Raw genomic sequence first — 14,519 nt, forward strand, 5'->3', positions numbered from 1 at the left:
TATTTTCTACCAACATATACTAAGACAGAAAACTGCATAAAAAATACGAAGACATCAAAAGGAAACTCAACAACAAGCAAAAGCAAGAAACCACTAGAAAATAATTCTGCACTCACCAACTGCAGATTCGACTTCAGAACGTGTTTCTACGTAAAAGAAAGATAACTATGTATTCCTATTAATTACGTCATGGGACTAACAAGCACTAAATTTATTGAGGCCTTTTTACTATTTTTTCATAATCATTTATTTCATAATTATTATCTGGACTATATAATAAAACAAGCCTTATATATGTTATGTATACTTCATATAACATACACATATATGAGCGTCACACTCTATACAATATATATGTTAGTTATACATTGTTGCATATGAAAATTCTTTCATTACTGATGTATGTTGTAAGAAGAAATATGATTTAATTACATTTTAATATGTAATCAACTAAAAAAAGTTGGTGATGTTACTATTGCTTTGTTGATAGGTAGATAAATAGTATGAGGGAGAATTCTCCATTAGCTTACCTGTGCGAGTTACCTTTTCCGTAACAACTTCTGTTGAATTAACGAAATACGTGGTTAAGATACTTCAAAATATATTTCAACGCAGAATATACAATTAAGCGGCACTAACTAAAAGTAATTTAATGTACATATATATATATATATAATACATACATTTATGCATATATGTATGTATTTATACGTTTGTGTTCGAATGATTATGATGGATATGCAAAGATTCCATCCAGCTTAAGGTGCAGTCGTTATCTTTGTAGCAGTAAAGTACGTAGATATATAAGATATATATTTGCAGATCAAAAGTTGGTAATATTTGTAAAGCCAATCGCAATGGCTTCCTTCTTTAGATTTGGCCTAGAGTAAATTTGTGGAATTAATACTAAATAGTCTGCGCCGAAATTGAAGAGTATTTGTAGTCTTTATCGGTTTCAAGTAACTTTTGTATATGAAGAAGACAACCGGTCTTTGCTATACTGAAAATGTTCCATAAGCTACCAAAGAACTTCGAAATCATTGAGACTTCAAATTTGTAGCGACACAAAGATTTAGATATGTCCTCATATACTAATAGCATATTCTTGATTTCTGCAGTGAGTATGTGTTAGTGTTGTTGAATGAAATAACATTTGAAGTTCTGATTCACTGTTTTGAGATGTCTGTTCATGGAGATGGGGCAAGTTTGGCATATAGTGTCTAAGTAAATATAGTGGTGCACGACTGAAGAAAGTTAGATGTGGATGAAGTATCATCGCTATAGGACTTAGTGTTGTTGGAATTGACGAGTAGATTCTTTATTTTTAGAACGTATAATGGCAGGACAAATCTCAGTATTCTAGAATATTTGAGTTGACAGTCTGTCGGTCTGAGAGATCACTGTCAACTCATGCTATGATGGTGCAATCTGATAGAAGACCGCCTAGCCAAGAGAAGCGAGATGGCGAAGCCTAGAAATCAGCAAATTTGTCGAAACATTCATATGCCAGACGGTGTCAAAATACGTATGTTCATATATATTAGTTTGAATGTGTGTAGTGTGTTTCCGTGTGTATGTGTATGTTCAATCATATAAACGTGTGGACATTTCTATCTCTTTCTATGTAGGATAATTCTTCAGAAAATCGATACTTATACAATAAATGTGTCAATATTTGTAATGAAAACTATTGGCTATTAAACTACAAACAATATAATGGCTGTCTATCTTATTATTTAATTCAGCCTATCCTTCCGTTTTATCTAATTGACGATATTTTAAATACACAAATGAAGACGAAATATAAACAAAATTCCAGAATCAACCAAACGAAAATGTTTTCACCTGTTAAACACGCACAAATTCGCCAAAGAAACTATAATCCTCGAAGTAAAAGCGAAAAGCAAAATATGCAAACATTCATTTTAAAAGCCAGCTTTGCCAAACTTTATGTTCTACAATACACATTTCACTTAATATACAGGAATCTGATTAAAAGTACAACGTAATATACAGATATAATAGAACCTCGATGCCCCTACAATTGTATATGATGTTTTCAGAATACGATACAGTGATTTATGAATGCATCGTCTGTGTGTTTATAGGTATGCGCGAATGTTTATGTGGGTGTAAGTGGGCATGAGATATTTTGTGTGATTTGTGTGACGTGAAATATTTTTGTGCATGTTGGCGTGAGGAAGTTATGTTTTAGATATCAAATGTATTACACATTTACGTGGTTACAGATTTCACACTACAATAATCCATACATGAACACTGAAGCCAATCATAAAAAGCCAGTGAAATTATTTTGAATTAAACTCACCAACTGTAGATTCAATTTCAGATGGTTTTTCTGTACAAATTTTAAAATATAAAATATAATGAGACAGTTGCATTTTTTTTATGGCTTAATTTTTGTCAATCTATATTTATCCGGGTGCTTACCTACTTTAAAAATCTATACGTATGTAATCTACAACTCTCTGTTACGCTGATGTACTTTTAAGGATTGATGAAGTTTACGATCGTTATTAACTTTTCTGCAATCATTGAAAATTTATAAGAAATGGAAGTCATTCACATGTATATTCCTTCATATAAATGCGCAAGGACACTATCAACAATATGAATTATTATAGAAGGAATGTAAATATTCTACGGAACTTTTATTAATTTTTATGAAACTTATGTAATTACTTCAAAAGCGCTTACCTATGCGAGATTCGGTCTCAGTAACAATTTCTGTGAAATTAACAACGCAATTAATTAATAGTCTACGTCAATAGTTATAATACACAAGTATCGAAAAGACAAATTTTAATAAAACATATCAATAATTCGAAACGAGGACATTTATTGGATACTTTCATCACAATTTTTGTCAATAAAACTTACTATACATTATATTAATTAAATTTCCATATCCCATTTATGATAGGATACAATGTCTTAAAAGTCATTTCATTATTAATGTCGATTGTGCTAATTACGTTTATTTTAATTAAACTAATAATAAAACAATAATCATTGAAATACAAATTATAACAAAATTCATAATATAATTCTTTTGGTGGAGAAGGAGAATGTCATTAAATGACACTTACCAACTGAGGCGTCGACCTGAGAAGGTTGTTCTAAATATAGAATAAAATATTTTGACATCAGATTTTAAGATCAAATATAGATAGAAAAGCTTATACAAATTACTAACTGCTTATCTTCACAATGAGGAACGGCTTAATTACACATTTAGGAACTAACTTATCTACATATTGCTCCCCTATTCTATTGGGATAAAGTGCAATATCATAATATTCTTACGTAATATATATTTTCACTATTAGATATATGTAGCTTAGTTTGTAATATAACTGAATCACTTATGAAAATACGCCGGCTTAAACACAATAGACTTAGCAAATTTAGCGTTGCGCATGAATATTTTGCAGACATGAATATATAGAAATTTCGTGAACAATTATGGATTGTGTATAAAACAGAAATCCAGGTTTATTGAAGGAATGTTGAAAATATGTTTGCTCACTTCTAGGACGCTCCTCCTGCGTCACAATATCTGTAAAATTAATGAAATAATATTGCAACTGAACTTAATAGTTAAAAACTTAACAACGATATTTCAGCATATTTGGAAATGGGAACATTAGAATATATTTAGAATTACAGTGCTAATCCACGTTATTTATATTATTCATACTTGAAACGTATTTAAGCATTTAAATATTATAAGTATTTTCATTGCGATGATGTTATGTAAAGCATTTGGTTTTTACAACATTTATGATAAAAGAAAAAATGTCTTTTTTACATATTTTATATGAACAGGAAAATCGATGTATAACTTTGAAACGCAGTAAAAGCTACACCACACTCAAAACTTTTAAACAGACATAGTAAAATATTATCAAGTATGTCACGTCCTACAATCTCAACAAACACGAGTTTCTTTTTCCTGTTTAATTATCGTAAGAACACTGTAAGTTACTACTTCACACATTTCATGAGCCAAACATTAGTGAGAATATCCTTCAAGAGTTAGTCAAATATTCTATTATTTTCTAACGATATATGATAAACCGAGAACTACACAAAACTATACGAAGATATCAAGTATAATTCGGCGACAATTAGAAGCAAGAAATCATATGAGAATAATTTCCCACTTACCAACTGTAGATTCGACTTCAGAACGTGTTTCTAGGTAAAAGAAAATGCAATTATGTACTCCTACTGATTACATTATATAACTAACAAACGCCTAATATATTGAGGCCTTTATTTTTGTAATCATATATTTCGGAACTATCTGAATTATTCGGAAACACAAGAATTACATGTATGTGTATATATGATAGTTTCACTTTACTGGAAATGAATATTCTTCCATGGATAAAGCATACAAGAATACACGAATTAATTACGATTTAGTAAATGGAGTAACTCAGATAATTAAAGCTTTTTATATTTGTACTTGATAGATAAATAGATAGTGTGATGAACAATCTTGCATTAGCTTACCTGTGCGAGTTACTTTTTCTGTTACAATTTCTGTAGTATTAACGAAATATGGGGTTAGATATCAAAAGGCAGAATACACAATTATGTGGTAATTAACGACAGAATATTTTAACGAATTTATTTTGCCAAGATGTCTGTACCATCTACATTTATGTAAATGTGAGTATGTATTTATGCATATGTATTTTTGTATAAATAAATACTTATGCACCAACATGTGTGTATATTTTTATACATTTATATACATATATATATAAATATATCACGTGATCACGTGACCGACCAGTCCATCAGATGTAGTTGCACATCACTGGTCACAACGCGTTCGCATTGTTTTTAGCCTTCGAATGACGCCACCCCGCTGGCTAAGCGAGCAGGCCAATATATATATATATATATATATATATATATATACATATTATAGGTGCAGGAGTAGCTCTGTGTTAAGTAGCTTGCTTACCAACCACATGGTTCCGGGTTCAGTTCCACTGCGTGGCACCTTGGGCAAGTGTCTTCTACTATAGCCTTGGGCCGACCAAAGTCTTGTGAGTGGATTTGGTAGACGGAAACTGAAAGAAGCCCGTATACATATATATATGTATGTATGTGTGTATATGTTTGTGTGTAGGTGTGTACACAAATTCATATGAATGTGTACACTAATATTTAGACACACAAATATGTCTAGTGATATATTCATATATGTATATATATATATATAATATATATATATATATATATATATATACATATTATAGGTGCAGGAGTAGCTCTGTGTTAAGTAGCTTGCTTACCAACCACATGGTTCCGGGTTCAGTTCCACTGCGTGGCACCTTGGGCAAGTGTCTTCTACTATAGCCTTGGCCGACCAAAGTCTTGTGAGTGGATTTGGTAGACGGAAACTGAAAGAAGCCCGTATACATATATATATGTATGTATGTGTGTATATGTTTGTGTGTAGGTGTGTACACAAATTCATATGAATGTGTACACTAATATTTAGACACACAAATATGTCTAGTGATATATTCATATATGTATATATATATATATATATATATATTTATCCGTAATAATGAAGGGTGAAATTAATTAATTTGGAATAATTATCAATTACACCAAGTAGTCTTCGGCATGTAAAAGCCTCATTCGAGGAAAATTTAAGTAATACTAAGCAATAAAGGGTTTAGCAACGAATTGCCTTGCCACATACCGAATTTAGAAATAGCAGTCAAAGAGTTATAGCTATTTCTTCTACTAAAAAGGGAGATCTCAGTAAAAACAGCAATTGGAAGGCAGACACAAACAGGTAAGAGAGAATGAATTGACGGCAATCTATCATACAATTTTAAGTTATCTACGGACGTACGTTTCGAAATCAAGTCTTTAGGAAAGCATACGAATTAAATATCAAATAATTCTTGGTAAGATAGAATTATTTGATATTTAATTCGTATGCTTTCCTAAAGACTTGATTTCGAAACGTACGTCCGTAGATAACTTAAAATTGTATGATAGATTGCCGTCAATTCATTCTCTCTTACCTGTTTGTGTCTGCCTTCCAATTGCTGTTTTTACTGAGATCTCCCTTTTTAGTAGAAGAAATAGCTATAACTCTTTGACTGCTATTTCTAAATTCGGTATGTGGCAAGGCAATTCGTTGCTAAACCCTTTATTGCTTAGTATATATATATATATATATATATATATATCGCTTTCAAAATTTTTCGCAAGGCCAGCAAGTTTAGTGGTAGCAGCAAGTCGATTACATCGACACCAGTACTCAACTGGTATTTTATTGAAAGGATGAAGGGCAAGCGCGCGCGCGTGTGTGTGTGTGTGTGTGTGTGTGTGTGCACGGGTCTTTATATATTTGTGGGTAAAAACTGCAGATCTGTGCTTCTGTTGTGAAAACTCTGACTGACTATTACACTTCGAAAAATGGGTTTGCTTTCTTGATTTTCACGAAGGATATTCTATTATCTAAGTCATCTATAACTTTCCCTTCTATCATGTTGGAGATATTTTAAAGACGGAAATGAAAACAGAATTAAAGAATCACCAAAATTTCAAAAGCAAACAAAACGAAGACATATTTTACACCAACAGCTGCAAGTTAGAACCGTACGATTTCTCCAAAGAATATATAAAGCACGAAGAGAAAGTAAGCAGTAAATTATATGAATGCAAATACTTCGTTTTGGAAATCAGCATTACTACAGGCATCTTCATCAAAAACAAATTTGACATATCCGCGTATATTTTAAATATTTACATTAAAGCTACTAAATTGGTGCATTTACAATATTTTATAATGTTTTCTACACAACGATACAAACACTGTATGATACATGCATCGTCACTGAGTTAAACATAGTTTATGTAATTGTATAGTCTCTTTATGAAGGTATATGCATGCGTCAGATTTTAGTAAGTTGCTACGAGAAAATGTTTGTATGTGTGTCTGATTGTGTGTGTGTGTGTGTGTGTGTGTGTGTGTGTGTGTGTGTGTGTGTGTGTGTGTGTGTATGTGTGTGTGTGTAATGTGTATGTTTCAGATATAGAATATTTTAAACGGTTGCGTTATTATAGATTTCACACCGCTATACACGAACGTTGAAGCCAAACATTAAAAGCCAGTGAAATTGTTTAAAATTAAACTCACCAACTGTAGATTCAATTTCAGATGGTTTTTCTGGATAAAATTTAAAATAAAATACAATAAGGACATTGCTAGATTATTTCACACAAAACCAAAATCCTTGTCTTCATTTATCCAAAAATCTGTAACAAACGAATGTCTACGCGCGTGCGCACACACACAACAGTTTAAAAATTTAGTTCCTACGTACGATTCACAATTTCAGTTCATTAGTACTGCGCATTGGCTGTTCCAAATGCATATGGATGCCCAACCGCTATGGATCATCAGAGGAACACTTTAGAGGAGATATTTAATCTGTGTAACAATTGCAGTTAGGCATTCATAAGCACCTGGAACACCCAGTGCTGAGTTCAAAGTGACTGCAATGATGAAGTGTAAGGTCTAAATTTTTATACAGTTGTTTATCTTAATTCCACTGCATCTGGTCTGTTTATCATAACTAGTTACACTGCTAAATACAATGGTCGACTAATTATTATTGTAGAAACCGACAGGTTAACGATAATCTACGTGGAGTTCTCATACAGTAATAGTCGTACATCCAATTATACACATATAGTTTACGTGTGTGTGTGTGTATGTGTGTTTTCTGTTTCAGCTTCACTTTTTCACACAACTTCGTAATTTACAACTGTTTGCATTATTCACAATATTTATGTTGTAACTGGCGAGCATAGATGATTATGTCACTAATGCATCTAGAATATCAAAAACTACATACCTCGAGGTATTTTATCTGTCGTTCTATTAAATATGTCGATCCTAATTAATAATATATCGAAAACTCTAAAAGAAATTAAATTAATCTAAGTCTATGCAATTATAAAGTTTCCAACTTATTAAACTCCATACAATCAGCACAATAATAGATATTTTAAGCAGATTGTACTTGAAATGGCTAATGAATGATGAAAATAGAGGAAATGTGACAAAAGTACGTGTCATTCATTTATACTTTTAAAATAGAGAATATATTAAGCAATTGTACCAACACTTACTAAAAGGTCAAAATTTGGATAATACAAGCAAGAAATGTCAACGAAGCAGCGCATTTGAAGTCATGTGTTATGGGGCACTGTTGTACCTTAGATTACAAAGCAGCACATTTGAAGGGATGTGATTATGAAAGATTATTGTGACTTTGAATTAAGAAGCAGCGCATTTGAAGGGATGTGTGTTAAGGAGGATTACAGTGCCTTTTAAATTATGAAGCAGCGCATTTGAAAGGATGTGTTATGGAGGATTGCAGTACATTTTAAATTATGAAGCAGCACATTTGAAGGGATGTTTTAGAGAGAATTATCGTCTTTTTGATTACTTTTCTGAAGAGCATCGTTCTGTGATTATACCATAATACATTTTGTTGTATAGATAAGCGAAATCAAATATTTGAATGTATCTAAAGTCAATGATGATATGTTATGCAGACACTGAAATTCATAATTAGAAGCAAATAGCCAACACTGGAAGTTAGAAACATTGTTTCATAATATACACTCACCATGAGCGGCTTCCACTTTCGACCGCTTTTCTAAACATAATTAAAATGAAGAAAAATTGTCATATTATACGTCGATGTGCATGCATATATGAATTCATGTATGCATGTGAATATTTGTGTGCGTGTATGTGCACGCGCGTCTGCATGTCGATGTATCTTTATGAGTGCGAAATTATCTTTGTGTATGTGTGCATACTTTTCTAAATACAAAACTAAATTGACCCATATATCTATGCATAGATACATCTATTCGTGCATCAGTATAAATGAAAGAGAAGAGCACTTGGTACATTGCATAGAGTTTATATTTGTGAGGAAATAGTGATTCAATCAATCATTACTCGGAGTTTTATAGGCATAAATGCACATATATAATGCCACTGCCGAACATTTTACAGATTAAACACAAATATTTGTCTCCATGAAACTGAGTAACGCTACACACTGCACAGTACAATTGTACAATTGCAAATTAATGCAGATATAGAAGGCTACCTGTTTAGATCGCCAGAACATCATGGTTACACCACTGCTTCAATTCAGTTAACCCTTTCGTTACTAACCCGGCTGAAACCGGCTCTGGCTCTGTAGTACAAATGTCTTATTTTCAAAAGTTCTGAATTAAAATCTTCCACCAAACCTTAGTCACAATTTATTCTATTCTCCTAACACTAGCTGAATGATAATTAAGTTATTTTACTAAATTTTTTGTTATATTTAAAGTAATTGAAAGAAACACAGAGCATCTCAAAATAAATACAGTAACGAAAGAGTAGGACAGTAATTGAAAAAAGGACACCTTTTCGGTTATTGTAACAATAACAGGATAAAGAGAAAATGCTGAATTATTAATGTACTGGAAAGATTCCTTACCTCCACGAGTTATGGTTTCCGATATTATTTCTGTGAATTTAATAAAATAACTTATCAACTTTTCATTGTATTAATGTTAATGTATCAATTAAACATACTTGAAAGCCTCTTACAAATATAATGAGGAGAAGAGAAAATAAAATAACTAGCTTAGAAATTATAGAATAATATTTACAATGAATGTTTCTGAAATGATGTTACGAAATATTGGATGTCCCAATTAAATGTTTCCAAAACGTATAGTATCAAAAAAGTACCATTGTTTTAATAAGATAATATAAAGATTTTTTTCTAAATGACACATAAGAATTTGTAGAAAATTGTAAGCTCAAGCACAACTCCAATATTTATGCTACCTTCTCCTACGCAAAACTTAATATCGTGTGTAATTATTGACACTAAAACCAAATAAACTCACCAATTTGTTCAGCATGGGGTCGATCTAAATGGAAAATATAAGAATTTTCTTTAAGTTCAAAACTTAATATTTTAGACTGAAGAACTTAATATTCTATATAACTTCCTATATATGTTTTTAAATAATGCAAGCCGTAAATAAGTATGGATTACAAATTACAAATATAATCATAGCAAATGTATTCCCCAACTAGGCATTTCTTACAAAAGTGTAACAGAGCGCAATGATAATTTTAAAGGGCTTTTATAGTCAATGCGTTTAAAGATCAAAAGTTTCTTTTGAATCAAAATTATTTAATATTTATTTCAACATATATTTTCAGATGCTTACCTATCCAATATTCTGTTTCTGGTACAGATTCTGTTAAATTAACAAATAATGTAAACAATGTAGAAATAAATATTAACATAATAAATAACTAAATTTAATTTCATGCTGAAAAGCTTTTATTTCCCACGCGTTTTAGAGTTTATTCAATGACCATCCAGTTCTTCCCAAAAATTCTACTGTTTTCATTTCAAATATTACACCCTAAATGTTTCTACGACACATAAGCTAAAAAAATATGAAACTAAGACAGTAGTTTCAATAGTTTATCATCTCAAGGTGTATCGGTACCATGCATATTATACAAACAAATTAGGCCAGTATTTGTGGGATTTTAATAAAAAAAAAAGGAAGACTTTACTCGAGTATATACAGGTTCACAATAATAGGGATATAATTCATATCTCAAAAATGCTTCACGGCTACATGATTTTAACCAATTGAACATGTCCCTTAGTGGCTTACGATATGTGCATATTTGATCACAAACGGAAGTAGTGAGGGAGCATTATACCTGTGTTGAGAGGAATTTGGTGAAGTTTAGATAATATATTTCTAGAAACATCGGTGCTTCCTTCAACATCTCTAAACAAACACTATTCAGGGACTTTTGAACGGGATAGGGTACTCGACCTAAAGAAAGTTCTAACATAGAAGACCATGCGCAGTTTATATTGATATGAGATCCCCATGTCGCGCACATATGGTTGTGATGCATGTTGGCGGTCAACACTTATCAGACGGGTAGTCATGATGGGTATACTGGGCTTCATATATGTGTACCTCTGTGTCACTTTGATGGCATACATTGCTCTCTCACTCAATAATAATAATGATAATAATAATAATAATAAGAAGAAGAAGAAGAAGAAGAAGAAGAAGAAGAAGAAGAAGAAGAAGAAGAAGAAGAAGAAGAAGAAGAAGAAGAAGAAGAAGAAGAAGAAGAAGAAGAAGAAGAAGAAGAAGAAGAAGAAGAAGGAGGGGGATAAGTTACAAAGACACGAGGTCAAAAATAGAGAATATCGTCGCCCGAATCGACACTTGTGCATGAAGACAAGTATTACTTCTAACAGCGAAGCTCAACTGTTTTCTTCACTCGGTATGCTATGAAATTGGTACAAGTTACGCAATGTAGAAGAAGAAGAAGAAGAAGAAGAAGAAGAAGAAGAAGAAGAAGAGAAGAAGAAGAAGAAGAAGAAGAAGAAGAAGAAGAAGAAGAAGAAGAAGCTGATGCTGATACAATAATACTAGTTACTACTTAGAAAATATTAAAAAAATATTAAGCATTTTCCTAAGCAATTAGAACTCTGAAACCTGCATATACAACAAAGCAGTTGATTAGACGATGCTGGTATAAAAACAAAACATCGTTATTTACAATCAAATAACCGGGTTGCATCGAACAAAAGTGTGCTATTAGACCATAACTATTAAAAACCTAGTTCAGTTAAAATTATCAATGTTTTTATATGTAATGATGGTGTGACATCGTCCACTATAACAATAATACCAATAAAATTATTACGTAAAAGACTATTTATAATCAGAAATTTTCGGATATGTATCAGCAATATAGCCATGTGATGCTTTGCACAAATATGACGAAATAGATTACTGAAAATTTAAAATACTTACAAATACTGAGAAAATATATACAGTATGCACTTATTCAAACATATTTATTACCTCATTTATGTTTTAAAATATAAAACTTTCTTTCTTTGATGCAATTCATTATGTTACTTCATAGAAATCGCGATAAAACCCTGCTTACCTCTTGGATACTCGTCCTCTGTCACATCTGCGAAATCAAATAATATTGTAACTAAATCACATGTTTTACTACATGGCTAAGAACAACTGCTAATCTACGACTATAGAAAAGAATATATATACCATTTTTCCAATTCTCGTAAATAATATCTCAAAAGCGGCATACTATTTCGTGTGTAATTACAGAAAGTCTCATTTTTTATATTACCAATTACTTACAAATCATGAGCTAGCTGTAAAATCCATTAAATGCATACTATGACAACGACAGCGACTGAGTAAAAAATTATAGAGCTAGTTATTATTTTATATTATGAAATAAGCACATCGTTTATGTTCGTTCTATTTTTGTTTTCTAATGCAATATCACGCAAGAACTAGTTCCAACATTGTATAAAACAAAGAAATATATAAACATGATGATTTTATTTTTTATAAACAAGAGATACAATACTTTTTATTCTGTCACTATTTCTTAATGTTGTTTTAGAAAGTCTTATGCCAAGAATAGTCCTATAGATTTAAAGGTTTAAGCAGCAAACATTGCAACACTCGAGGACAATACACATTATGTTTTACTGTGTTTACACTGAAGACAAAGTGTTGAATACATCAATAAACAGAGAAATGCGGATAACTCAAAGGGAGACTCAACAACGACGTAAGCAGAAGCAAGACAACTGTAGGTAATAATGTCTCACTCACCAACTGAAAATTCCACCTGGGATTGTTTTTCTAATGAAAGACAAAAGTGTTATGCATCAGATAAATGAAACACAAGAACTCAAAAAGATATCTTAACTGTGTTCGGATACTGGAACAATTATTTTCGTTTAAAACTATTTCAAAGTGACATTATATACAAGTACTTCAACTGAAATACAACTAATGTAAAATGACGTTACTGTAGTAAATGCTATACAACAAGACTTTAATTATTTTATTAAAAAAGTTAAATACTGACATTAAATGTATTGAAACACTAAATGTATCAAGATATGAGCTTAAAAATCCGCACTAGCTTACCTGTGCGAGTTGAAGTTTCTGTTTCAACCTCTGCAGAATTAACGAAATATTTATATATTTTAAAAGACGGTATTGCAAAACATCTAACAGTCTGAACTAGTGAGCTAGAAGAAAGGTTTCTGACCTAACCCTCCGAGAAAATATATTCTTTGACAATGATGTGTTTAAAACCTTTAACAATGTTAATGCATTCGGATACTGGAAGAATTATTTTCGTTTAAAACTATTTCAAAGTGACGTTACATACAAATATGTGAATTGTAATATATCTAATGTAAAAAGATGTTAACATTGTAAATGATATAAACCAAGAATTATATTAGAAGAGTAAAATATTAATATTAAAAGTATTGAAACACTAAATGTATGACGATAGGAGCTTAGAAATCTGCACTAGCTTACCTGCGCGAATTGAAGTTTCTGTTTCAACCTCTGTAGAATTAACGAAATATTTACATATTTTAAAAAACGGTATTGCAAAACATCTAATAATCAGTACTAATTAGCTGGAAGAAGGGGTATTAACCTAAGCCTACGAGAAAATATATTCCTTGACAATCTGTGTTTAGAACCTTTAATAATTGTCTCATAGATCTTCGAAAATAATCACATATCAATCTCGGATACAGAGATATCAATTTATGTAGAAATTCTAATGATACCCTCGACAGCGAAAATATGACTGACACAAAATGACTGAAGAATATCTAAATTTGGAATAGCACACATCTAGAAGTAAGTTTCGGTAATGTTAGCTATTTCAAATACATACTGAAAACCAATGTGATATCAAAAAAAAAGCACTTAAAAGGAAAAAATAACATTCAAAACGAATTAAACAGTAACAAGACACAACAAATCAACTTGCGGAATTCTTTCAGAATATCAACAAGATTTTCGAACCAGAAGTATATCAATAAAAATATAAAGACAAGTGGATATGATATTCTCCTGTTGGTATTGGAAATGTTGAATACGACGACAAATTTGGGTGGAAATAGTTGAAGAATAAAAAAAAGTGAACGTTCCTCCTAATAATAAACCTTAACGATAAAATAGCAACCATAAATAAAATACAAACTGTGACACTTCATATACTTAAATAGAAACGTGAACATCAATACTATGATAAAAATAATCGTTCTGGAAAACAGTTTTCTTAAAGTTTATCAATAATTATGATAATAATAATAATAATAATAATGATAGTAATAATAATGATAATAATAATAATAATAATAATAAAAATAATAATAATAATATTAATAATATTAATAATAATAATAATAATAATAATAATAATAATAATTATAATAACAATAATAACATTAATAATAATAATAGTAATAATAATAATAATAGCAATAATAATAATAATGATAATAATAATAATA

General features: G+C 30.9%; 1 protein-coding gene across 1 annotated transcript in view; it reads right to left on the bottom strand.

Moving 5' to 3' along the window:
• LOC115210729 (titin) overlaps positions 1 to 14,519 on the bottom strand; it is a 678,167-nt gene that overhangs the window by 531,161 nt on the left and 132,487 nt on the right. Inside the window, exons 40-56 of the mRNA XM_036506041.1 lie at positions 13,528 to 13,557; positions 13,126 to 13,155; positions 12,805 to 12,834; positions 12,101 to 12,127; positions 10,330 to 10,359; positions 10,000 to 10,023; positions 9,582 to 9,611; positions 8,709 to 8,738; positions 7,208 to 7,237; positions 4,543 to 4,572; positions 4,192 to 4,221; positions 3,551 to 3,580; positions 3,111 to 3,140; positions 2,719 to 2,748; positions 2,330 to 2,359; positions 531 to 560; positions 117 to 146 (exon numbers count right to left, since the gene is read on the bottom strand). Of these exons, the coding sequence (XP_036361934.1) occupies positions 117 to 146; positions 531 to 560; positions 2,330 to 2,359; positions 2,719 to 2,748; positions 3,111 to 3,140; positions 3,551 to 3,580; positions 4,192 to 4,221; positions 4,543 to 4,572; positions 7,208 to 7,237; positions 8,709 to 8,738; positions 9,582 to 9,611; positions 10,000 to 10,023; positions 10,330 to 10,359; positions 12,101 to 12,127; positions 12,805 to 12,834; positions 13,126 to 13,155; positions 13,528 to 13,557 (501 nt within the window). The remainder of the gene's footprint in view (positions 1 to 116; positions 147 to 530; positions 561 to 2,329; positions 2,360 to 2,718; positions 2,749 to 3,110; positions 3,141 to 3,550; positions 3,581 to 4,191; positions 4,222 to 4,542; positions 4,573 to 7,207; positions 7,238 to 8,708; positions 8,739 to 9,581; positions 9,612 to 9,999; positions 10,024 to 10,329; positions 10,360 to 12,100; positions 12,128 to 12,804; positions 12,835 to 13,125; positions 13,156 to 13,527; positions 13,558 to 14,519) is intronic.

The sequence above is a fragment of the Octopus sinensis genome, linkage group LG1 (assembly GCF_006345805.1).
Source record: "Octopus sinensis linkage group LG1, ASM634580v1, whole genome shotgun sequence".
Lineage (NCBI taxonomy): Eukaryota > Metazoa > Mollusca > Cephalopoda > Octopoda > Octopodidae > Octopus > Octopus sinensis.